Here is a 24,175-nt window from a genome sequence, read left to right on the forward strand (position 1 = left end):
TAGAGAGAAAATCAACAAAATTGAAAATAGGAAAACAAGAGAAATTCAACAAAACCAACAAAGCTACGGCAATTAAAACAGCGTGGTATTGGCATAAAAACAGACATTTGGATCAATGGAACAAAACAGAATGGAAACCCACATACCTGCAGTCAATCTCTGACAAAGGAGGCAAGAATACACGATGGAGAAAAGAAAGTTTCTTCAGCAAATAGTGTTGGGAAGGCTGGACAGCCATATGTAAGTGAACAAAGTTAGAACACTCCTTCACACCATGCTCAAAAATAAACTCAAAATGGCTTAAAGACTTAAACATAAGCCAAGACACCATAAACTTCCTAGAAGAAAACATAGGCAAAACATTCTCTGACATATATCTCAGCAATGTTTTCCTAGGTCAGTCTACCAAGGCAATAGAAATACAAGCAAAAAAAAAAAAAATAGGACCTAATTAAAGTTACAAGCTTTTGCACAGCAAAGGAAACCATAAAAAAAAAACAAAAAGATAAACTACAGAATGAAGAAAATATTTTCAAATGTTGTGACTGACAGGGCTTAATTTCTAGAATAAACAAAGAGCTCATACATCTCAATAACAACAACAACAAAAAAAAACCCCAAAACGGGCAGAAGACCTAAACAGACATTTCTCCAATGAAGACATGCAGATGGCCAATAGGCACATGAAAAGATGTTCAATATCACTAAATATCAGGGAAATGCAAATCAAAACTACAGTGAGATATCACCTCACGCCAGTCAGAATGACCATCATTCAAAAGTCCACAAACGATAAATGCTGGAGAGGGTGTGGAGAAAAGACAACCCTCCTTTGCTGTGGGCGGGAATGTAATTTGGTGCAGTCACTATGGAAAACGGTATGGAGGTTCTTTAAAAAACTAAAAATAGACTTACTGTATGATCCAACAATCCCACTCCTGGGCATATATCCAGAGGACACTCTAACTGGAAAAGACACATGCACCCCAATGTTCATAGCAGCACTATTTACCATAGCCAAAACATGGAAGAAACCTAAATGTCCATCAACAGATGACTGGATAAAGAAGTTGTGGTATGTATATACAATGGAATATTACTTGACTATAAAAAATGAAATGATGCCATTTGCAGCAACATGGATAGACCTAGAGATTATCATACTAAGTGAAATAAGCCGGAAAGAGAAAGACAAATGCCATATGATATCACTTACATGTGGAATCTAAAAAAAAAGGACACAAATGAACTTATTTACAAAACAGAAACAGACTTACAGACATAGAAAACAAATTTATGGTTACCAAAAAGTAAGGGAGGAGGAGGGATAAATTAAGCATTCTGGATTGGCAGATACAGGCTAATATATACAGAATAGATGGATAGCAAGGTCCCACTGCATAACACAGGTAACTGTATTCAATAACTTGCAATAACCTATAATGAAAGAGAATATGAAAAAGAATATATAACAGAATCACTATGCTGTACACCAGAAACTAACACCACAGTGTCAATCAACTATACTTCAGGGAAAAAAGAGTTATAGCTTTTTTAGTTTTGGTTTTTTGTCCTTAAAGTACTGCTTTAAGGCCTTATAATCCCTTCCTGGGGGTGGTGATAGCCCCGAGGCAATCCTGACAAGCTAGAGGGGCAGCTGCCCTACACATTGAATAGTTGATTCCTTTGCCCAGCAGACAAGTGCGTGCACTGTAGAAAGATATTTCCACTGGAAATCTAAGGTTGAAAAGACTGATAGTTAGGACAGAGCTGTATGGGGAGGTCTTCTACTTCTGTAAGAACTACACTTGTGGCCTGATCCTGAGATGCTATCGTAGCTGCATCTTTACGACCCTGACCTGGTTTTGCACACGCTACTTGTTGACTGGGGAGGAAGCACCGTCAGGCACAAGGAGATGGACTAGGGGCAGGGCGAGCCAGAACAGGACCCCGCATCATCCTCTCTCTTTCAATGGTGTGTGTTCCATTCCAGGTGTGGTGTGTTTCAGCATGCCTGGCTTACAGCAGGACAACAGATCCCAGTGGAGACTGAGTAGTTCTCCCTCACCCAGGGGTGTGAAGTAACTTACTCATCCCAGCGGGTCATCCCATCACTAATTCCAGTACACAATGCCTTTCCGTTTCCCAGGCATGGGGCAGCTTGGTGTTCTCAGCACGCTGATCCACGGTGAGAGGTCAGTGGCTCTCACCGTGACTCCTAAAGGACTTCCACACTTTTACCACGTTGAGTGTCTCAGTAGGGGTCCCCAGTCTGGCATGTCGGGTAACAGGCCTCACTGGTCGATCATCCAAATGTTTTAAAGGCTAGGACAGTACCTTAGTCCACCCAGCCAAGGTGGTTTCACCTGTTGGTGAATATTCCATTTTCCCTTTCCATTAACCCTGCTGCTTGTGGGCTACAGGGGAGATGGAATTTCCACTCAATGTCATGTTCCTTTGCCCAGTCTTGTACAGCATGACCTTTGAAATGTGACCCCTGATCACTGTGTAGTCAGCAAGGGCACCTGTCCATGGTACTCAGCTTCTCTAACCCCATAACGGTGGCAGCCTGGTTTGTGCAGTGACAGGGGAAAGCTTGGGTCAGGCCAGATGCAGTGTCCACACAAACCAAGGCAAATTTGGAACCCTCAGTTGGAGGGAGGTGGCCAATACAGTCGATTTGCCCATCCCTCGCTAGTTGGGAGCTCTGGTGAGTGGCTCCAGAGAATGTCTCCTTTGGCAGTTGACTTGGGCATTGTTTAGAACACCCAGGATATGCTGTTACTGCATTAACCAAGTCACCATAGTTCCAAGGCAACACAGCATTCTTGGCAATAGGCCGCCCAGGCATTTCTGTGTACCAAATCTGCTGTATCTGTTGAGGGTCCGTTGCTTGGGTTGGTACCTAAGCTAGGGCATTAGCTTCCTGATTACCAAGAGGTACCAGTGCCTTATGAGCCAGGCTGTGAAAGAGTGAGGACTGCCTCAGGCTCTTGCAGGTAAGCCCAGATGTCTTTCCATATATCCTGACCCCACAAGGGATTATTCATGATCACCCACCCTTCAGCTTCCCAGTGTCCAAGCAATAGGATGAATCCCTTTAGAACAGCCCAACTGTCAGTGCTAAGGATTAACGACCAGGATTTATGAGTGATCACCAGCCAAACTGCTCTGAGTTCAGCCCACTGGCTGCTGTGGTTCATTCCTGTTTCCATCCAGATGGTGTCAGTGTTGGGCTGAAAGTGATTGCAGTCCATGGGGATGGTCTGCCCTGACTAGACTCATCAGTACACAGGCATCAGCGGTAATTTCCTCCACCCCCTCTCTATATGCTGCAGGGGCCCCACGGGAACGGGGAGGGGGCACCTGGAGGAGCTACGTGCTCTACGGGGCCTCGTAGCACCCACATAGCTAGATAGGGGGCTGGCAGACAGGATGCTCCTCTGCTCTAAATCAGCTGGTCACTTAGTCAAAGTGGGAGTTCGAGCCATGACTGAGGTGGGTCAATGTAATGCGTTCTCAACCCACCCCTTGATAGGAAGAGAAGTCCTTAAGATGGGTTCTTACCATCATAAGAGGCCCTGCTGGGGGGGGCGCCATGTGCACTATAGGAGCAGTCGTTCTCCGGAGGTTTATGGGGCTTCTGCCCCTTCCAGAGCTGGGACCAAAATCCCAAGAGCATTCTCTCCTGTTGTCTCTGCCACAATGCCCAGCCCATACCCTGCGGAGTCACAGACACATCCAACTCAAACAGTCACCCTGCTTGGGAGATGCCCAGAGCTCTAATCTGCTTTACTAGTATTGTTGGCTTCTCAGAGGAAGCTCACTGCTCTGATCCCCAGTCCACAAGTGCCCTTTCTGTACCAGGCGGCATAATGGATGGAAGCACTGCACCAGGTGGGGAACTGAGGTCCTCCCAACCCCGAACCCCTGCAGAGGCTTGCACCTCTCTCACATTCTTAGGGTCTGGACAGGCTTGTACTTCATCAGTCATAGCTTGTGGGTCAATGTGAATCTTACATGACCAAATGGCTCCCAGAAACTTAATGGCAGTTCCTGGGCCTTAAATTTTCTGTGGGCACAGCCAGAGGAGTCACAGAATGCTAGGGCTTTGGAATTGGGAAAGCCTTTAGAGATCTCGAAGGTCTTCTACAGATGAAGACAAAAAGGTCTGTGGGGCAGTCCGCTGGAGGCCAGGGGAAGAGCATTCCAGGCAGAGGGAACAGCCCCAGCAAAGCCCACGGTCAAGGGCAGGGCCGGCGTGCTCAAGGAGAAGCAAGGAAGCCAGGTCGGCTGGACTGTAGCAAGCATGAGGGAAGGTAGTAGGAGATGAGCTCTGACAGGTGACCCAGGTGTTTGGCTTCTTAGCAGCCAATATAGGCTGGAGGGTGAAGACCGCATAGGTGTCAGCTAACAAGCTATGGGTACATAACTCTGCTATGGATGAAACCTGGACTCAAGTGAGGGGAGACTAAAGACAGAATCTTTCTTGTTTTCTCCAGTGGCCCCATTCCCAGCTTTTCTTCCAGCCCTCCTACTGGTCCTTCACTCATCAGATTGGCCTGCCCTGTCCCGGAAAGGCTGACTCCTCAGATCAGTTTTGGGGAAGAGGAGAAAGGACAAGGTCAAAAGTGATACCCAGGCTGGGCTCAGGAAGATTCTTAACAGAGTGGGCGGGGAAGGAGTGGAGAAGGGGCCAGGGCCGTAAACACTGTCATGTTCCCTCTGCCCCCCAACACACACACACACACACACACACACACACGTACACGCACACGCACACGAAGAATCAACACACATAGAGTTTACTTCATAATCCAGCCCCATGCCCCCCGTAATTATAACACCACCAAGGAAACCTTTTAAAGAAGAAATCATCCAAACGAGGTCATCTTAAAAAAAACACAGAAGGTGTGGTAGGCAGAATAATGGCGCCCAGAGAGGCCCACATCCTAATCCCCAAGACTTGTGAATGTTATCTTAAATGGCAAAAGAAAGTAGTAAAGGACTTTGAAATGGAGAAATTACCCTGAATTATCTGGGTGGGCTTAATGCAATTACAAAGGTCCTAATAAAAGGAAGCCATGTGGGTCCAAGTCAAAGAAGGAGAATGATGATGGAAGTAATAAGGGGTCACAAGCCAAGGAGTGTGGCGACCCCTACAAAGGAGAAAAAGCAAGGAAATGGATTCTCCCCTTGAGCCTCCAGAAGGAACGCAATCCTGCCAACACCCTGATGTTAGTCCCGGGAGACCCACTTCAGACTTCTCACCTCCAGAGCTACCAGATGACAAATTTTTGTCAGTAACTTGTTACAGCAGCAATAGGAAACTAGTCCTGACGCAAATGAAATGCTGGTTCTCGTTTACTTGTTCATCTTAGTGCAATAAATACTTATTCAGAGCTGCACTGTTCTTGGATCTAGGAATACACCAGTTTAAAAAAAAGAAGACACAACATCCATGGTCCCTTGGACCTTACATTCGGGGGGGGTGGAAGAGACAGACAATAAATACACAAGTGAATGTCTAATGTATCTGATGATATAATATGTCCTATGGCTAAAAATAAATCAAAATAAGGGGAATAGAACGTGTTGTGTGATGAGAGGGAGGGATGACTTTATACAAGATGTTTGGAGAATGCTGTTCTGACAAAGTGACATTTGACACCTGTGTATCTGGAGCAAAAGCATTCCAGGCAGGAGGAAGAGCGAATGCAAAGGCCCTGAGGCAGCGAGTATGATATAAACAATTGCACTTTCTACTTTCTACTGGTGGCATAATCCTAGGAACTACTACTGTAGTTTGTTGTCTATATTTATAATCAAAGGAAATGATACTTTTACGTTAGAGGTTAGCGATTTTTTTTTTTTCCTATTCAAATTCACACTGAATTTGGCTTCAAATGTGGTTGAAAACACTGGTAGAATCAAGAAATTTATCTAACTTTTTAAATAAATAGTACTGCAGTAAGTTAAAGTAGGGCCCTATCCTCAAATCCCTAGAAACTCTCTCTTTTCAATTCAATTCAAATTTTAAGTACCTACTGTGTACAGAGACTTTCATGTGCCCGATATAAGCAAGTTTAACAGCAAAAGTCATGGAAAGTCAATGACAACATGGAAGTAAAGCAAGTATTCCTATAATTATTAGAGGAAAACCTGCCCTCTAACTTAAAAATGGATATATTTGTGTTCTAAATGTAATGAAATCAAACCAAGATGGGGGTGGGGCGGGAGGAAATGAGGCACATGGGGTTTGAAACATGACAACAGTGACATCTAGCGGGAGCTACGTGGTAAAGCACCTCAAGTACCTTGTAAGAAATGCTGCAGGCAGAAATAAGCAAAAACACAGTCATCAAAAATTTATTGAGCAGCTTTTGTAGATTACTATGTCATTAGGCCCAGGCTGGCATCCCACTCATGTTCTCATGTTCCTTTCCTTCCCCTGGCTCCGTCCCACACTGTGATGGCCTCGTGAGTACACACCTAAGGCAAGTCCCAGGTACAGAAGAGGTAAAGAAAATGACTCTAGCTGCTCTTCCCTTTCTCAGAAAGACTGATTAGAAACTCAGTGCTAAAGTAAAAAGCCATGCAAATATGAGATGACCAAATCTCGGCAAGGGGTATTTGTCCATGGGGACAAAGAAAAAGGTGTGCACAGAAGTAGGTTATAATAGTGGAGACCTGGGGGTGGGGTCATTCAATTTCCCCTAAATTACTTCCGTGTTCTCTGCCCTTGAATCATTCCTTTTTCCTTCCTCTGACAAACCCCAAATGCTTCAGATGTAGTGAAAGGGCCATGAGAGAAGCAGAAGGGTAGAGGAAGAAGTAAGATGGACAGCGTTTGGAAGAAAATGAGGTCCCTGGGCCACCCCTCAGACCTGGAGCAGCACACACTCATGGCGGATCCACCCTGCAGAGGAAGGGCAGCCCCAGGCATCGCTCTCCTCTGTCCTGAGCCCCGAAACCCTGGGGCCTGGGTGGTCAGAGTGCAACAGCTGGAGAAGTAGCCCGTGCAGTGACATGAGTGGGGCCATTTGTGCTGGGAATCCCTGAGTCTGAGATACCGACTGTAAGGCCTCCAAGGGTACAGGGAGGTCTCCAGGGGACACTCCACTAAGCGTCATGGACTCTTCAACCAGTGGGACAGACATGGCCAGAGGAGAGCTGTGGGAGCGGGGAGGGTTCTTGCCAAGGGTTAAGGATGTTCCTGCTCTTACCTTCCACCTTTTTACTGCATTTCCTGGTTGTGACCATTTTCACGACTGCAGCAACTCTTTAGACATTCATGCAGCCTGTGTGGGAGATAAGTGAGAACAATTCTCTTCCCAGAAAAATGCAAGAGAGGTGTTCATTGTGGCCCTGGAAGCCACAAGGCAAGACCTAGGCTCAAACTGGGCTCAGGACAAAAAAAAAAAAAAAAAAGTCTCCTTCAAGTAAATGCTTAGAGAAGACAGATTTTCAGAGATGAGTGTAACTGGAGTCCAGACAGCCCTTAAAGGAAGTTCTGCCTTTTCTAAAATAATCTCAGGATCTTCTTGAGATGCTAGAGGTCAGGGAAGTGAGACCTAGTAATGACAGATTACATTTCCCATCAGCCTAGTGGGAGGGAAAAAGAGGCATGGAAGAGGGAGTGGTTTAAAATGTTTTCCAAATAATCAGCATAAAAAAGTCTCCCTGCCAACTAAAGTCCAGGACCACATGGCTTCACCAAGGAATTCTACCAAACATACAAAAAAGAACTCATACCAATCCTTCTCAAACTCATCCAAAAGATTGAAGAGGAGGAAATACTCCCAAACTCATTCTGTGAAGCCATCACCCTGACACCAAAATCAAAGACACTACTAAGAGAGAAAATTACAGGCCAATATCGTTGATGAACAGAGACGTAAAAATTCTCAACAAAATATTAGCAAACAGACTCCAACAACACATAAAAAAGATCATACACTATGATCGAGCTGGATTCATCCCAGGGACACAAGGATGATTCAACATATGCAAATCAATCAATGTGATACATCACATCAACAAAAGAAGGGACAAAAACCATATAATTGTCTCAATAGATGCAGAAAAAGCATTAGATAAAATTCATTTATGATAAAAAAAAAAACTTTTACCAAAGTGTGTATAAAAGGAATATATCTCAACATCATAAAAGCTATTTATGACAAACCCACAGCCAACGTAATACTCAACAGTGAAAAGTTGAAAGCCTTCCTGCTAAAATGTGGAAGAAGACAAGGATGCCCACTCTCACCACTTCCATTCAGCATAGAATTGGAAGTCCCAGCCACAGCAGTCAGACAAGGAAAAGGGGGGGGGGATCCAAATTGGACAGGAATAGGTAAAATTGTCTCTATATGCAGAAAACCCTAAAAGCTCCACATAAAAACTACCAGCGCTGATAAAAGAATTCAGCAAGGGAGCAGGATACAAGGTTAACATGCAGAGATCTGCTGCATTTCTTTACACTAACAATGAAGTATCAGAAAAGGAAAGTAAAGAAACAATCCTTTTTAAAGTGTATCAAAAAAAAAAAAAAAACTTAGGGATAAACTTAACCAAAGAGGTGAAAGTCTTATAGGCAGAGAACCAAAGAACGCTGATTAAGAAAATTCAAGATGACTTAAAGAAATGGAAATGTAGCCCATGCTCTTGGATTGGAAGAATTAATACTGTTAAAACGGCCACACTACCCAAAGCAATCTACAGATTTAATGCCATCTCTATCAAATTACCCAGGACATTTTTCACAGAACTAGAACAAATAATCCTAAAATTTATATGGAATCACATAAGACCCAGAATTGCCAAAGCACTACTGAAGTAAAAGAACAAAGCTGGAGGAATAACCCTCTCAGACTTCAGACCACGGTACAAAGCTATAGTCATCAGAACAGCATGGTATTGGTACAAAAACAGACATATGGAGCAATGGAACAGAACTAAGATAAACCACCACACCTACAGTCAATTAATCTTCAACAAAGGAGGCAAGAATATACAATGGAGAAAAGACAGTCTCTTCAGCAAGTGGTGTTGGGAAAAGCTGGACAGCTGCATGTAAATCAGTGAAGTTAGAACATTCCCTCACACCATACACAAAAATACTCAAAACGACTTAAAGACTTAAACATCAGACAAGACACTATAGACCTCCTAGAAGAAAAGGTAGGCAAACATTTTCTGACATAAATTTTAGGAATGTTCTCCTAGGCCAGTCTAACAAGAAAATTGAAATACAAGCAAAAATAAACAAACAGGACTGATTTAAACTTACAAGCTTTTGCACAGCAAAGGAAATCATAAACAAAACAAAAAGACAACCTACAGAATGGGAGAAAATATTTGCAAATGATGCAACTGACAAGGGCTCAATTCCATAATATACAAACAGCTTATACAACTCAATAACAAAAAATGAACTACTCAATCAAAAAAATGGGCAGAAGACCTAAATAGACATTTCTCCAATGAAAACATACAAATAGCCAATAGGCAAATGAAAAGATGCTCAATATCGCTAATTATCAGGGAAATGTAAATGAAAACTACCATGAGGTATCACCTCACACCAGTCAGAATGGCCATCATTCAAAAGCCCACAAACAATAAATGCTGGAGAGGGTGTGGAGAAAAGGGAACCCTCCTTCACTGTTGATGAGAATGTAGGTTGGTACAGCCATTATGGAAAACAGAATGGAGATTCCTCAAAAAACTAAAAACAGACTTACCATATGATTCAGCAATCCCACTCCTGGGCATATATCCAGGAACATACATGCACCCCAATGTTCACAGCAGCACTGTTTACAGTAGCCAGGGCAGGGAATCAACCTAATTTCCACCAACGGATGACTGGATAAAGAAGTTATGGTATATACATACATACAATGGAATACTACTTAGCCTTTAAAAAGAATAAAATAATGCCATTTGCAGCAATATTGATGCACCTGGTGATCATCATTCTAAATGAAGTAAGCCACAAAGAGAAAGAAAAATACCATATGATACCACTTATATGTGGAATCTAAAAAAAGGGCACAAACGAACTTATTTACAAAACAGAAACAGATTCACAGACATTTAAAAAAAAAACAAACATGGTTACCAGGGAGATAGGAGGTGGGAAGGGATAAATTGGAAGTTGGAGATTTGCAGATACTAATTAATATATATATATATAATAGATGAACAACAAATTTATACTGTACAGCACAGGGAACCGTATTCAATCTCTTGTAGTAACCTATGGTGAAGAAGAGTTTAAGAACAAATGTATGTATGTTCCTATGTGATGGAACTACTGTGCTGTACACCAGAAATTGACACAACATTGTGAAATGGCTGTACTTCAATAAAAATATATTTTAAAAATGAAAAAAAAATTTAAAGAACTCAAAAGCAAGGGGAAACAACTGATAAACAACAAGGCCCTACTGTATAGCACAGGGAACTATATTCAATATCTTGTAGTAACCTGAAATGAAAAAGAATATGAAGAGGAATATATGTATGTATATGTATGACTGAAACATTATGCTGTACCTCGGAAATTGATGCAACATTGCAAACTGACTATATTTCAATAAAATTTTTTAAAATTTTGTAAAATGCTATTCATTTTACATGTGTTAATAAATTACAATCTGTACTGGATTAAAAGCAATAGTACCACACCCCACTCCTTGCCATCCAGTGTCCTGTTCCCCAGAGGCTACTGTTCCTAATTCCTTTAGTTCTTTCTTCTGGGTGTCAAATCCATATCTCTACACCATAGAGCTTCATTCCTCAAAGGTCCCATATTTGTTAATGGCTGACCAGCTGAAATGTATTTGTAACTCCAAAATTAATATTCAAGGCGCTTTTGCAGTGGACAATAAAAAACGTGAGTCAACTCTAACAGGCTGGTGCCCATCTGAGGTGGAGCAAGGCAGCATTCTGCCTTCTTGTTTCTGCTTTCATATAGGTGTTATCAGAAATACTCAATAAACAATCTATAATAGGAATAGAAAAGAGTTTTATTTGACCCAAACTGAGGACCATCATCAGGGAGACAGCCTCTCAGATAATTCTGAGAAACCGCTCTCGAAAAGTATGGTTTTCAGCAAAGTTTTATTTCTTGTCAGAACAAAGAACATCAAAAAAAGTCAGGGATACATTCCTTCCAGATTTCAAAAATAAACAGATCAGCACATACACAGTGAGTCAGTATGTCCTTGGCATCCGGGAAGGGAGTCTTATCATCAAAGGAGTAACAGCATCGGTGGCCCAAGAAGGGAAGCATTTAATCTTTATTTTTAACGTGAACCTTCTTTACTTCTGGTCAATGCAAACTTTTCTTTAATGATTAAACTACATGTACAATGTATATCTGATGGGCCACAAACAGGCTGTTTTAGTTAGCATCAAGTTTGAGCTAAATCATTTATAACCCAGAATGATTTCCCCATACGTCAATATGGGAAATTTTCTTCCATTACAGGGATGACCAGAGGATGGAGACCAGCAGGCAGTGCCATGTCCTGCAAACAAAGCTCCAGCTCTGGGACCACCGGGATGGAGTTTGAATCCCAACTCTGGCACCCATTAATGGGGCAGTCTCAGGTCAGTCGCTTAACACTTTTGAACCTCAGAACATTTTTAAAAATAGAATCTACCAGCATGAGTTGGTTTAGATTTAAGACTACGATCGGTGAGACACGTGTACGTGTGTATGTGGGTATACATAATTTCCCTAAGAGCAATGGTTCAGTATTGGCTAATTCAGTGTTCGTGGCAACTTTACAGAACATAATTCCCATGAACAATGAGAATATAATATGTGTCTACTGCTAATTCTAACTGATCCATTTTAAATATCATCTGTGGACTTTTAGGTTTAATAGATGAGTATTCAGTTCTCTTACAAAGCTCCCACCTCCCAATATAGGTACATCTAGATTTATTTTTATTTTGGTTTTCTCTTGGTTACTTCTGTTATTTCAAGTAATATACTGATACTTGTTTATCAGCCACATCTTGCCAGCCCACGTTGTAACAGGAGGCTCTCGGCACCTCCAACATCTGTCTTCATCTTTCCTCTCTTCCACATCCAGACTCCATCCTCTGTGCCTGCATTTTTGCATTGTTGAGTTTGACTTCTCTCCAACCAGTTCTCTAATTCTCTGACACAAAATGAGTGTCCCTCAATTCAATTCAGTTCTGACACTAACCACCCAGAGTAGCCTCAGACCCCACAGGTTTAAGAGCCCAGTGCCACCAGACTGCCCTCGCTTCAGTCGCCAGCTGGAAGAACTGCATTCCCAAGTTACCTGTCCTCTGTCTGACGGGACTGCGAAGGCAGGGATTCCCACAATCCCCACCCTCACTGCCCAATAATCTGCTCGAAAGACTCACAGAGCTCAGAAAAAGGCTGCACTTCCTAGTTCAGTTAATTAGAAAGGATACAAATGAAAAGGCAGTTGAAGAGGTACTTGGGGGTGAGGTCCAGAAGGGTGGGAAGTGCACGGGCCTCCGTCCTCCTGCAGCTGGGGTGCATCGCCCTCCTGGCACGTGGATGTGCACCGACTCAGAAGCTCACTACAACCGGGTATTGAAGGTTTCATGGAGGTTTCACTACAAAGGCATGATTGTGGCAGCTGGTGATTAGAGGGTGGTGCTGAAAGTTTCAAGATTTTAATCAAGGCCTGGTCTTTCTGGCGACCAGCCCCCATCCTAAGGCTGTCTGGGGTCCTGCCAAGAGTCACCATGTTACAACAAAAGACACTCCTGTCACCCTTATCACTCAAGAAATTCCAAAGCTTTTAGGAGCTCTGTGTCAGGAACCGGATGAAGACGAAATATCTTTTGTATTATATCACATTGACAATATTTACATTCTGTTCCAGAACTATATTAAAAGTTACGAGACTTTTCTTATTTGCTTTGTCATAGATTAATTTTTTGAAATTGAAAAAGTTATTCATTACATTTCCTTTTTCATATTCATTTGTTTCCTGAATTTGCTAATTGATTTTATTTCTTCTTGTACTGTTTTCATTTACCACATCCCAAATCTTTTTCCAAGTTTCTCACAGCATCAGCTATTCTGTGATGTCTTCGTTTGCCCCAGAGACTCCCTCCCGGGGCACTCAGTTCTCCTTTCCTGGATTGGGTCTCCTGTTTCTGGCATCCTAGGTCTTCCTCTTTCTTGATTCACATTCTTATTTTCTAGAGTTCATTTTGAGAATGTTTCTAAGACAGGTTATGTGAAAGTGAAATTTTTCGAGCCCTAGCATGTCTGAAACATATTTGATTGATAGTCTGACTGGGCAGAGAATGTACATTTGGGTTCCCTTGCAGATAAGCCAGTTTTTCTTACTAAAAGCTTTTAGGTTTTGTTTTTTTAGATTTCCATAGTGATCTTACATTTCACAATGCCATGCTTTGGTGTAGTTATTTCTTATTTATTTGATGGTTTCCACTAGACACTTTAAACTGGACCTTGGTGTTCCTCACATTTGGGCAGTTTCTCACACTATTTCTGTAATAATTTAGTCCACTATATTTCTGCTCTTTTCTTGTATTGATCCTCTAGGTTTCTTATTTTTTTACACATTTTTTCCTATATTGCTCCTATGTTTCCAATTATTTCAATAAAACTGTAAAAATAAATAAATAAAATAAACACTTTGAAGTCTGCTTTGCTCTCATATTGGAGGATTTCCTTAAATGTTGGATAACATTTGAGAATGAGGATTTTTTTTTTTGATCTGTTTGGAGGCTCAGTGTCCAGGGTTTCACTGATAAGCTTTGCTTTAAGGTAGGTGAGTGGGGAATTGGCCTTTATACCAATTAACCTTCTTAAAGGAGACATTTAACTTCTAAAGAGCAGAGCCCTCTGGATTTTGGCCAGCAGAGTGGAGATCTGGCAGCCGTATGCTCAGCCTAAATGCGATAATAAGGAAATTGACTGCTCTTCATAGAGAGTTTCTATTCATTCCCTTGTTTTTGACAACACATCCTCCTTCCACTGTCTGTCACTCCTGGCATTTCCAGGACCTGAGCGTCTCTGAGAATATTCTGGAACACCTCCATTGCATCCCCATTTTCACATACACTGCCCTGCTTCATGACTAACCGCTCCTTCTTCAATTTTCTTTCTTCTAGGGAATCTTGAAATCCCTCACCGGCTGATGGCCTTTCTCCTGTTCACCTTTGTCTTTGTAGGTTTAAACCTTTTAATAAAAAGCGTTAGACCTTTTCAATTTTAATACTATAATTTTAGCAGGAAGTCAATAGGAAGCAAAGATGAATATGAGGAGCCAATCAACCATCTTCAACCAAAAAAATCAATAAATGTAGTTAGATTTAGAAAAATAAAGGACTATGGCTGTTCTCACACTCAGCATTCTGGATTTTTCAAAATCATACCTGCTACTGTAACAATAGCTGGTGTTTATTGAGCATCTATTACTAGAAAGTTGGACAGAGATTATTCCAATATTTATGGAGCACCCTACAAGTGCACTGATTTGGATAAAAGCTCACTGTGACCCTTCTACTAACCTAGGTATAAAATGCTGCATTTTCCTTCTGTTGCAGTTTGGAAAAGTTAATAAATTCCTACAGGTTCACCTCAGTGAGATTCCTCCCCATCCGGGTCCCTTACCTGTAAGCAAGACAGGAGGAGAGGTGCGCACAGCCCTACCTCCCCAGGATGCAATGCAACATCTTCGGAGTCTCTAATTCCTCCTCTTCCTTATTCATGAATTACTCTAGTGATAAATAAATTTATTGAGCCATGTTTCGGGCTCTGTGCTCAGTGCTTTAGAAACATTCTCTTATTTCACAGCACCTTACGAGATGGCTATTAGTGTTATGCTCGTTTTGCAGAAGCAGACACTGAGGCCCAGAGAACCGGGCTAACACACGCCCAAGCCCTCAGATCTGCTGTGTCAGCAGCACCCATAGGTGAACCTGGATCGGTCAGTTTCCAAATCCTGAACCACCATGCTGTAAATTCACTGCCAGGGTAAGAATACTAGACAGGGTCCCCACATCCCAACCCCGTTTGAAAACCTGAGTTACAACAAACAATCATCTGTACATGGCCTTTCCTCCGTCTGCTCACTGGAAGGTCATGGCTGGATCCAGAACCCCCAACACTCTTTACCCTCTTAATGTGCTGTTCAGGGTCAGAGCAAGATCCTATTGCCACCCTCCACCTCCTCATTTTGAATAATTTTAGACTTACAGAAAAGTTACAAGAATAGTACACAGAGAACCTGTATGCCTTGTACATAACAACAGTATCATTATGGAAACCAGGAAATCAGTACTGAAATAATACCATTAAGTAATCCATTGCCCGATTCACATTTCACAGGCGCTCCCACTGACGTCTGTTCTTTGTTCCCAGGTTAAACCCTAGAATCTGACAAAAGAAATTTTCACATCTTGAGATACAGACAAGTCATCCTGGCTTATATATGAGTTAACTTGAATTTTATGCTGGCTAAAGTAGCCTGTTTTTGCCTATCAAACATATATCGTACATTTGCTTTAATTATTAAAGAAAAGGGTACATTGACCAGAAGTAAAGAATGTCCATGTTAAAAATAAAGATTAAATGTCCCTCTTCCTGGGACGCCAAACGCTGGTCCTCCTCTGACAGTAAGACTCTATTCTCCGGTGCTGAGGCCCTACTGTACATGCACGTGCTGGTCTGGGTTTTGGGGGTTTTTTATGAAATAGTGAAGAAATGTGTCCCTGACTTGTTTGACATTCTTTGTTCTGACAAGATATAAAACTGACCCTTTTAAATATTAGCAATTTAGTTTGTAAACTATCCTTCAATCTGGGTTTATCTGACGTTTTCTCGTAATTAAATTGAGCTTATCTACCTGGGACAAGAACACCACAGAAGTGACACTGTGCCTTCTCAGGTGTGCCAGGTCGATACGCATTATTACGGATGGTGTGCATTTTGATCACTTGATTACGGGGATACCTGCCAGTTTCTCCTACTCTAATGTTACTGTGTATCTTTCCCTATGTAATAGACAAAAACTTTGTCGGGAGATACTTTGAGACCACAGAAAATCCTGTTTCTCATCATAATTTTACTCACTAGTTTTAAAATCCATCAATGATCCTTTTCTATGATTATTAGATGGAAGCTTCAAGTACATCCTGTCTTTGCATCTCACTCACTTCCAAATTAAAGCTATACCTGTGTGTACCTGAGTGAAATGGTCTAGGTCACAGGCCTCTACGCCGGCTGCAAGAGAGGCTGGGGATTTGAGTTCTGATTTCTAGACTGGAGAAATGATAAAGGAATTTCTGCAGATGTAAAGAGGACTTTCCAAGGGTGGTTGGTAAGCAGCCATGAATATGAATGATGTCTGCTATTATCAGCAAGATATTTTAAAGTGAGAAAAACCATAGACACTATGGATGGAGTACCATCACTTGTATAAAAAGCAAACATAGTCTGCACACATAAACTACCTCTGGGAGGTTCACGAGGAAACTAGTAACAGTTTTCTCCGGGGAAGGGAACTTTATTATCAGGAGAGAAGGAAAACAATGATTAGTAGATATTCTTTTGTGCCCTTTGACTGAGATGGATGCAAAGGATGGAAGAAGAAAGAGGGGAGGGAGGGGGAGAGGTACCATCTTTCATGCTCCTTCTTAGTGCCGGGTTCCAGAGTGGCCCACAGCAAGGCCTTCTTTTGTTTCTTTGCTGTTCTTCACCCTTCTTCCTCTGGTGCCTGTAGACACATCAGGACACACCCTCTCTGCCCTCGCAGGGAGAACATTTTAGAACTTGCCTGGGCATAGAAAGTGCTGATTATCCATCCAGCTGGAAAGGAGGGTGTAGCTGTAACAGGCACATTCTGCTTCTTTGCACTAAATACAACATGTTCTCCACAAATGTAAACACAGCCCCTGAGTCCCAAGGACTCGGGGAAAATAAAAATGCATTTTAGGTGACTGTGGCCGTTTCTTAGTTGCCAGATGTGCAGTATGTTCATAAGCCGAAAGAAATTTACACTGGGTAACAGCTGATTTGTTTTGTCAAATAAACCCATCAATCAGGAAACTAACTCCACCTCTTCTCTCCTTCAAGCAGCTTTCTCATTCTAACTTAATTATACAGAATCTTTTACACCTCGAGGGCTCGTCTGGTAGAAATGGTGTGAGAGGAATTGTCACCTGTGATTAAAAAGTTCAGGTAGCTAGGACATTCAAAGGCCCTTCACTGCTTTATTTCCCTTTTCTGTTCTGTGAGTAAGAACACAGACACATCTCCCATTCATTCCTGTGTACTTGTTACTGAGTCCAAGCTTGTTCTGCTCGCCACATGACAGGCCAATAAATCGAGAGACGAGTTGTTAGGGTAAGGAATAGTGACTTGTACTTGAAAAGCCAGCAGACTGAGAAAATGATGGACTATTGTCCCAAGGAACCATCCTCCCTGAGTTAGAATTCAGGCTTCCTTTATACTAAAAGGGGAGAAGGTGTGGCAGGTTGTTGCAAAACTCCGTACCAGAATCCTCGGTGCTTGCATTTGTCCACTAGCTGAGGGCTCCATGTTCCTGTTACCCTCCAGCAAGACAAATGTTATTCCCTGTTTTGCAACTTTTTATCTCTATATGAGTAAAAAGTGTTAAATCTTCAAAAGTCAAGCCTGGGACGAAAGAAATAAAAGCAAAAATAAACAAGTGGGACCTAATTAAACATATAAGTTTTTGCACAACAAAGGAAACTATAAACAAAACAAAAAGACAACCTACAGAATGGGAGAAAAAGATTTGCAAATGATGCGACTGACAAGGGCTTAACTTCCAGAATATACAAACAGCCCACAAAACTCAATAACAACAACAACAAAAAAAATCCAAAAATGGGCATAAAGCCCAAACAGGTATTTCTCCAATGAAGGCACACAAATAGCCAATAGGCACATGAAAAGATGCTGAATATCGCTAATTACTAGGGAAATACAAATCAAAACTACAATGAGGTATCATCTCACACCAGTCAGAATGACCATCATTAAAAAGTCCACAAATGATAAATACTGGAGAGGGTGTGGAGAAAAGGGAACTCTCCCACACTGTTGGTGGGAATGTAGTTTAGTGCAGCCATTACGGAAAACAGTATGGAGATTCCTCAAAAAACTAAAAACAGATGTAATATGATCCAGCAATCCCACTCCTGGGCATGTATCCAGAGGGAACTCTAATTGGAAAAGACACATGCATTCCCAATGTTCACAGCAACATTATATACAATAAATAGTCAACACATGGAAGCAACCTAAATGTCCACCAACAGATGACTGGATAAAGAAGTTGTGATATATTTATACAATGGAATACTACTCAGCCACAAAAAAGAATAAACAATGCCATTTGCAGCAACTATGGATGGATCTGGAAATCATCATTCTAACTGAAGCCAGAAAGAGAAAGACAAATACTGTATATCACTTACGTGTGGAATCTTAAAAAATGACACAAATGAACTTACTTACAAAACAGAAACAGACTCACAGACACAGAAAACAAACTTACAGTTACCAGGGGGAAAAGGGGTGGGAAGGGATAAATTGAGAATTCGAGATTTGCAGACACTAATTATGATATATAAAATAGATAAACAACAAGTTTCTACTGTATATCATGGGGAACTAGATTTAATATCTTGCAGTAACCTACGATGAAAAAGAATATGAAAAGAAATATATGTATGTGTATGTATGACTGAACTATTATGCTGTACACCAGAAATTGAAACAACATTGTAAAATGACTATAATTCAATAAAAAAAAGAATGCAAATTTTAAAAAAGAAATTAAAAAAAAAAGTCAAGCCTGGGAGACAGCGCCTTGAGAATGGGCTATCATGCGTATTTCAGTTCTGCTCTTCTCTGTTACACACTCATAATCTGTATGATAATGCAGACATGACAGCTTACTTATTGAGAGTAATAATTCTCAGGTCAGTTTTCAGTAACTATCTGATAATAATTATTGTTTCAATATTTGCACCTGTGAACATGGGGATTTTTGAGATCAGGAGATACAGCTCCTAAAGCACAGTAACTATCTGCTAATGAAAAAAAATTCCTTGAAACAGTTTTCTAGAGACTACAGGTTATTATAGGCAAGTATTAAGCTTTATCCAACCCTTGCAATTCCATCTCAGAAGTCACCTCCTTTCTGAAGCCTCAGCTCATACTCTCCACCACGTCTGGCAGAGGGAAACACCCCTCTTCTGAATTCCTTAGCATCATTGTTATGATCTGAAGATAAAGTTTATGCTTAATCTGAGTATTTTCAGCACATGTTCCAGTGCCTAGCTCACAGTAATGCAGTGACTGAATGAATAAATAAGCTTATTCATTGCTTGATGAATATGTATGAATTAAATAACGGACTCAAAGTGTTGATTCAGCTTGTTTTTTAAGAGGGGTTCAGGTGAGTACTGCTTGTTTATATATGTAGGAAATTTTGAAGTCCAGAATACACTTTTTATACACTTCTAAACCAGAACCTTGGGGGGATGAATTGGGCCTACATCACGAGAATAATAACAAGGTAGTAAGCAAAAAAATTAAAAAATAAAGCCTAGGACATTCAATATGGATGAAACTCAGAAACGTAATACTGAACAAAAGAAACCAGACACAAAGTAGTATATATTCTCTGATTCCATTTGCATATGGTACAGACATCAGCAAAACCCATCTAAGGATCAGAAGTCAAGATAATGGTTACTGGCAGTGGCAGGCGGTAGTAACTAAAATGTGGGATGAGGGGGCTTCTGGGGACTGGCGATGTCTTGTGTTTTGATCTGAGCGTTCACTGTACGAGCGTGTTCGGTATGTGAAAATTCATCAGCTGTGTATTCATGATTTGTGTTCTTGCATACAAACATATAATATCTCAGCTAAAAGCTTAGAAAATAATTTAGGCCAAGCAGAAAGCATAAAACCGATTAAACTCTTTAGCATACTCCAGATATTTCTCAACTACAATGAGAAACTAATTTGAGATAAATAAAGCCATTACTACTTCATCATCACATCCAAGCGCCTGAAGACAGTCTATGATCTAATCAGCCATGCACACACAGTCTCCCGAAAGCAAGTCTTAGAAAATTTCTGCCCAAGAGAAGAGTATATTTGCCCAGTCGGTGTTGGGCACCCAGAGAAGAGGGACCAGATGACCGCTGGCCACATTCCCATAGTTGACAAACTACCAAATTAGGGAATTCAGTTTCGAATTTTTGATCATTCTAAGGATAAAAATCCCATATTTGCCGACGATTGTTCAACTGACCTTTTCAAATTAAATTTAAAGTACTTTCAAAAGCATAATAATGGCTAATATGGTAATGTCCAAACAAAAACAAGGATTCCACTTCTAAATTTTATAACATTTTAAATTAACATATAAGTTATCTAAAGCTTTATGTACTTGATGAAAATCGCTAAAGGTTGTATTATGCTGCGTGAAAGTTCTCCTTGGACTGAACTTAATTCTGTCACGGAATGGTGACTAGAATGCCATCCCTCTAGCCATTTTACAGACGAGGAAACTATCATTTCCAGGTCTGTTTTACAACCGCTGAATCCTCCAAGCTCAGCCCCAGGCCTGGGGCGTAGTAAACACTCCACAGTTGTGTGTAATCTGGAAGAAGGCAGTTTGGAGAGGGTGTGTAAAACGCCCAAAGTCACCCACCTTTCCGGCTCCCTTTGGAAGTCTGTCCGACCGGAAGGTGAGTGGCGGGCTGGGCGGTGAGTCCGAGGTGAGCCACCCAGACTTCCGCGCGGGGCGTGGCCTTGGGGTGCCCCCCGGGTCTTCCGACGTGCGTGTGTGGGGCGCCTCACCCTCTTACTCAGAGATGATCCGCTTCTTCCACCTGGCGGCCACAGGTCCGCCGGGCTCCTTAAGGAGGGGCGGCGGTTCCCGGCTTCCGGAGGTGGACGCACCCCGGGGTGTTAGTGATGGTTACACCCGGAGGGCCGGGGAGGACTTAATCGCCCGCTAGTCCCGGGCGGGCCTCGGGAAACTGACGGCGGCCCAAGGGCGTGGAGGGTGAGAGGTCGCAAGAGGGGCGCGGGGCCGAGCATCCGTCCGGGTTCTGCGCGCCCTCCCGCCGCGTGGCAGCCCCGCGACCCCCCCTGTGCGGCTCACGTCTGCGGAGCGCCCCCTCCCCCGCAGCGGGACCTGGCGGGCGGGGGCTGGGCGTGCCGCCGCCTGCCCGCCGCGTCGGCGGGCCGGTGCCCCGGGGGCCGCGCGGGGCGGAGACGGGCGGCGGGGGCGGGCGCCAGTCTCGGCTGCAGGTCCGCCGCAGATCCTCGCCCGCTGCAGCCTCTGGGAGCCGCCGCCGCCGCCACCGCCACCACCGCGCGCCCCCCGGCCCCGCCTGGGTGGTCTCTGCCCGGGCCTCCAGGGGCGCGGCGCTGCACATGCCCGGCTGCGAGGCCGCACGCCGCGGGTTCGGGAAGGGAGGTGGGTGCCGAGGGGCCCGGGCGGGGCGGGGGCGGCTGCGACGGGCAACGCTGGTTCTAGAGACCCCTGCCCCCGTCCTTTCTGCAGTGCTTGCACTTAATAGCTGCTGAATTTAAAATCATGTTCAGCTGTGACCACCTTCTCGGGCCTTGCGCGTCTCGCCTCGCAGCAGCGGGTCCTGCCTTCACGGGGGTAAGGGGCGGTTTCTCCCACCCACCCCACTCCTCTGGGCCCCAGGACCCTGCGGAGCTGGCAAAAGTCAGGCCGAGTGGCCCTCGAACCCACCCGCTTTGTGATCTTCCAGGGGAAGCAACAGGGGCGATTTCCCGTCTTTCAGTCTCTCTGCTTGCCTGTCTCTGTCAGTCTTGCTTGAGTTTCCTGTAAAGAACACAATGAAGTGGACCCCTGGGCTTCCCAGGGAAGGCAGGTCTGCTGGCGCGCTTTGCTGCTTCTTCCTGTCCTTTAACTTAGATGTGCTTTCCCAGTTAAAGTTTGCTGCTTTCCTCAACAAGTAACAGCTTGTTGCACAAGGTGCACTCAAACATGAAGGCGCAGAAAGATAGGAGAGGAATGTGGGGAAACCAGACTGTCTAATTTTAACCTGATTTCGTTGTAAGGAAATCACCATCTATTGCCTAAATGAGAAGTGTTTTGATTGCCCAGGTTAGGAAAAGAACTCTCTGCTCACAAAACAAGCAGTAAGGAGCCACCTTTAAAAAAAAAAAAAAAGAAAAGGCTATATTCTTTATGTACAAAACACTTTAAATAACTAACCTCAAATCATACTATTTTAGAAACTGTAGGATCTTAAGGTCAAGTACTTCAATGCCATGTTAAGTTTGGATGTGAAGGAAGTATCTTTATTGTCTCCTCACTGGGAAAGAGCTATGTTAGTAGAAATGCTTACTGAAATTTAAGTTCATATGGTTTTAAGATGTTTTATTTCATATTGGCATTGCAGCATTACCAAAGACGTGTCCCGCTGTGGTGGTTAAGAGTTTGGAGTTAGAACCTGGATTTCTGTTTGCACTCCACCACTTAACTTGCTGTGTGGTTTTTGATAAGTTCCCTAACCTCTCTGAGCCTGAGTTGCCTCATCTCTAAATGGGATTGCTGAGAGGATGAAGGTGATAATACAAGGATAGTAGTTAACACAGATAACTACTCGATAAGTAAATGATAAATGATACCTGAGGCTAATGACAGTGAGGCGAGTGGCTAGGCCCAGTATAATCCTTGCACAGCACTGCCCATGCAGAAGGTCTTTATGGGTGCCTCTGTGCATTGGGAGGTGCAAGCGTTACATCACTGAGATCCTTCTAGTCATAAGAACATAAAGAGCTAAGTCTGAACTCTTGAGTTTGATTCGAACAAATGAAATCTGCCCTAAACCTATTTAGATTTGCAGCTTTTATGTTTTGTGATTCTGTTTCGCTTACAAATGTGAACGGTTTCGTATGAACACAAAACTGGTGTAACACTGGTTGTTTAAGTACTGCTTTCTTATACTCTTTTTTTGCTTTTTTATTGAGCTATAGTTGATGTACAATATTATATAAGTTACAGGTATACAATATAGTGATTCACAATTTTTAAAGGTTATACTCCATTTATAATTATTATAAAATAGTGGCTATATTCCCTGTGTTGTATAATATATCCTTGTAGCTTATTTGTTTTATACATAATAGTTTGTACTTATTCCCCTACCCCTAACTTGCCCCTCCCTCCTTCTCTCTGCCTACTGGTAGCCACTAGTTTGTTCTCTATATCTGTGAGTCTGTTTCCTTTTTGTTATATTCACTAGCTTGTTTTATTTTTTTAGATTCCACATATAATTGACATCATACAGTATTTGGCTTTCTCTGTCTGACCTATTTAACTTAGCATAATACCCTCCAAGTCCATCCATGTTGTTGCAAATGGCAAAATTGTATTCTTTTTTATGGTTCAGTAGTAGTCCATCATATATACATACACATATAGAGAGATATATACTATATCTTCTTTCTCTATTCTTCTGTTGATGGACACTTAGGTTGCTTCCATATCTTGGATATTGTAAATAATACTGCAGTGACCATCGGAGTGCATATATCTTTTCAAACTAGTGTTTTGGGATTTTTTTGGATGTATACCCAAGAGTGGAATTAACTGGGTCATATGATAGTTCTATTTTTAGTTTTTTGACAGACCTCCATACTGTTTTCCGTAGCAGCTGCACCAACTTACATTCCCACCAACAGTGTACAAGGGTTCCCTTTTCTCCACGTCCTTGCCAACATTTGTGGTTTGTGTTCTTTTTGATGATGGCCACTCTGACAGCTATGAGGTGTATCTCATTGTGGTTTCATTTGCATTTCTTTAATGATTAACAATGTTGAGCATCTTTTCATGTGCCTGTTGGCCATTGGTATGTCTTCTTTGGAAAAATATCTGTTCAAGTCTTTTGCCCATTTTTTAATCAGGTTGTGTTTTTTTTTATGTTGAGTTGTATAAACTGTTTGTATATTGTGGATATTAACCCCCTGTTGGTCATATCATTTGCAAATATTTTCTCCCATTCAGTAGGTTGTCTTTTCATTTTGTAGATGGTTTCCTTTGCTGTGCAAAAGCTTTTTAAGTCTAATTAGTTCCCCCTTATT

At 42.3% G+C, this 24,175-nt stretch overlaps 1 protein-coding gene and 1 long non-coding RNA gene across 9 annotated transcripts in view; one reads left to right on the plus strand and one right to left on the minus strand.

Annotated features, from left to right (window-relative positions):
* LOC140687393 (uncharacterized) overlaps positions 1-21,158 on the minus strand; it is a 365,887-nt gene extending 344,729 nt beyond the window's left edge. For all 7 annotated transcript variants that reach the window (XR_012061653.1, XR_012061648.1, XR_012061649.1 and 4 more), the window contains exon 1: positions 20,757-21,158. This is a non-coding gene — a long non-coding RNA (uncharacterized lncRNA). The remainder of the gene's footprint in view (positions 1-20,756) is intronic.
* Positions 21,159-21,345: 187 nt separating this feature from the next.
* FERMT1 (FERM domain containing kindlin 1) overlaps positions 21,346-24,175 on the plus strand; it is a 38,366-nt gene continuing 35,536 nt past the window's right edge. The window contains exon 1 of one of the 2 annotated variants that reach the window (XM_072943836.1): positions 21,346-21,530. Coding sequence is in view for 1 of the 2 variants with exons in the window: in XM_072943835.1 (XP_072799936.1) it covers positions 21,651-21,722 (72 nt within the window). In the remaining variant the exon portion in view is untranslated. Of the gene's footprint in view, positions 21,531-21,558; positions 21,723-24,175 lie in introns of those variants that run through there. The other variant, XM_072943835.1, reaches the window with a different exon arrangement.

This window comes from Vicugna pacos, chromosome 19 (genome assembly GCF_048564905.1).
Source record: "Vicugna pacos chromosome 19, VicPac4, whole genome shotgun sequence".
NCBI classification, from domain to species: domain Eukaryota; kingdom Metazoa; phylum Chordata; class Mammalia; order Artiodactyla; family Camelidae; genus Vicugna; species Vicugna pacos.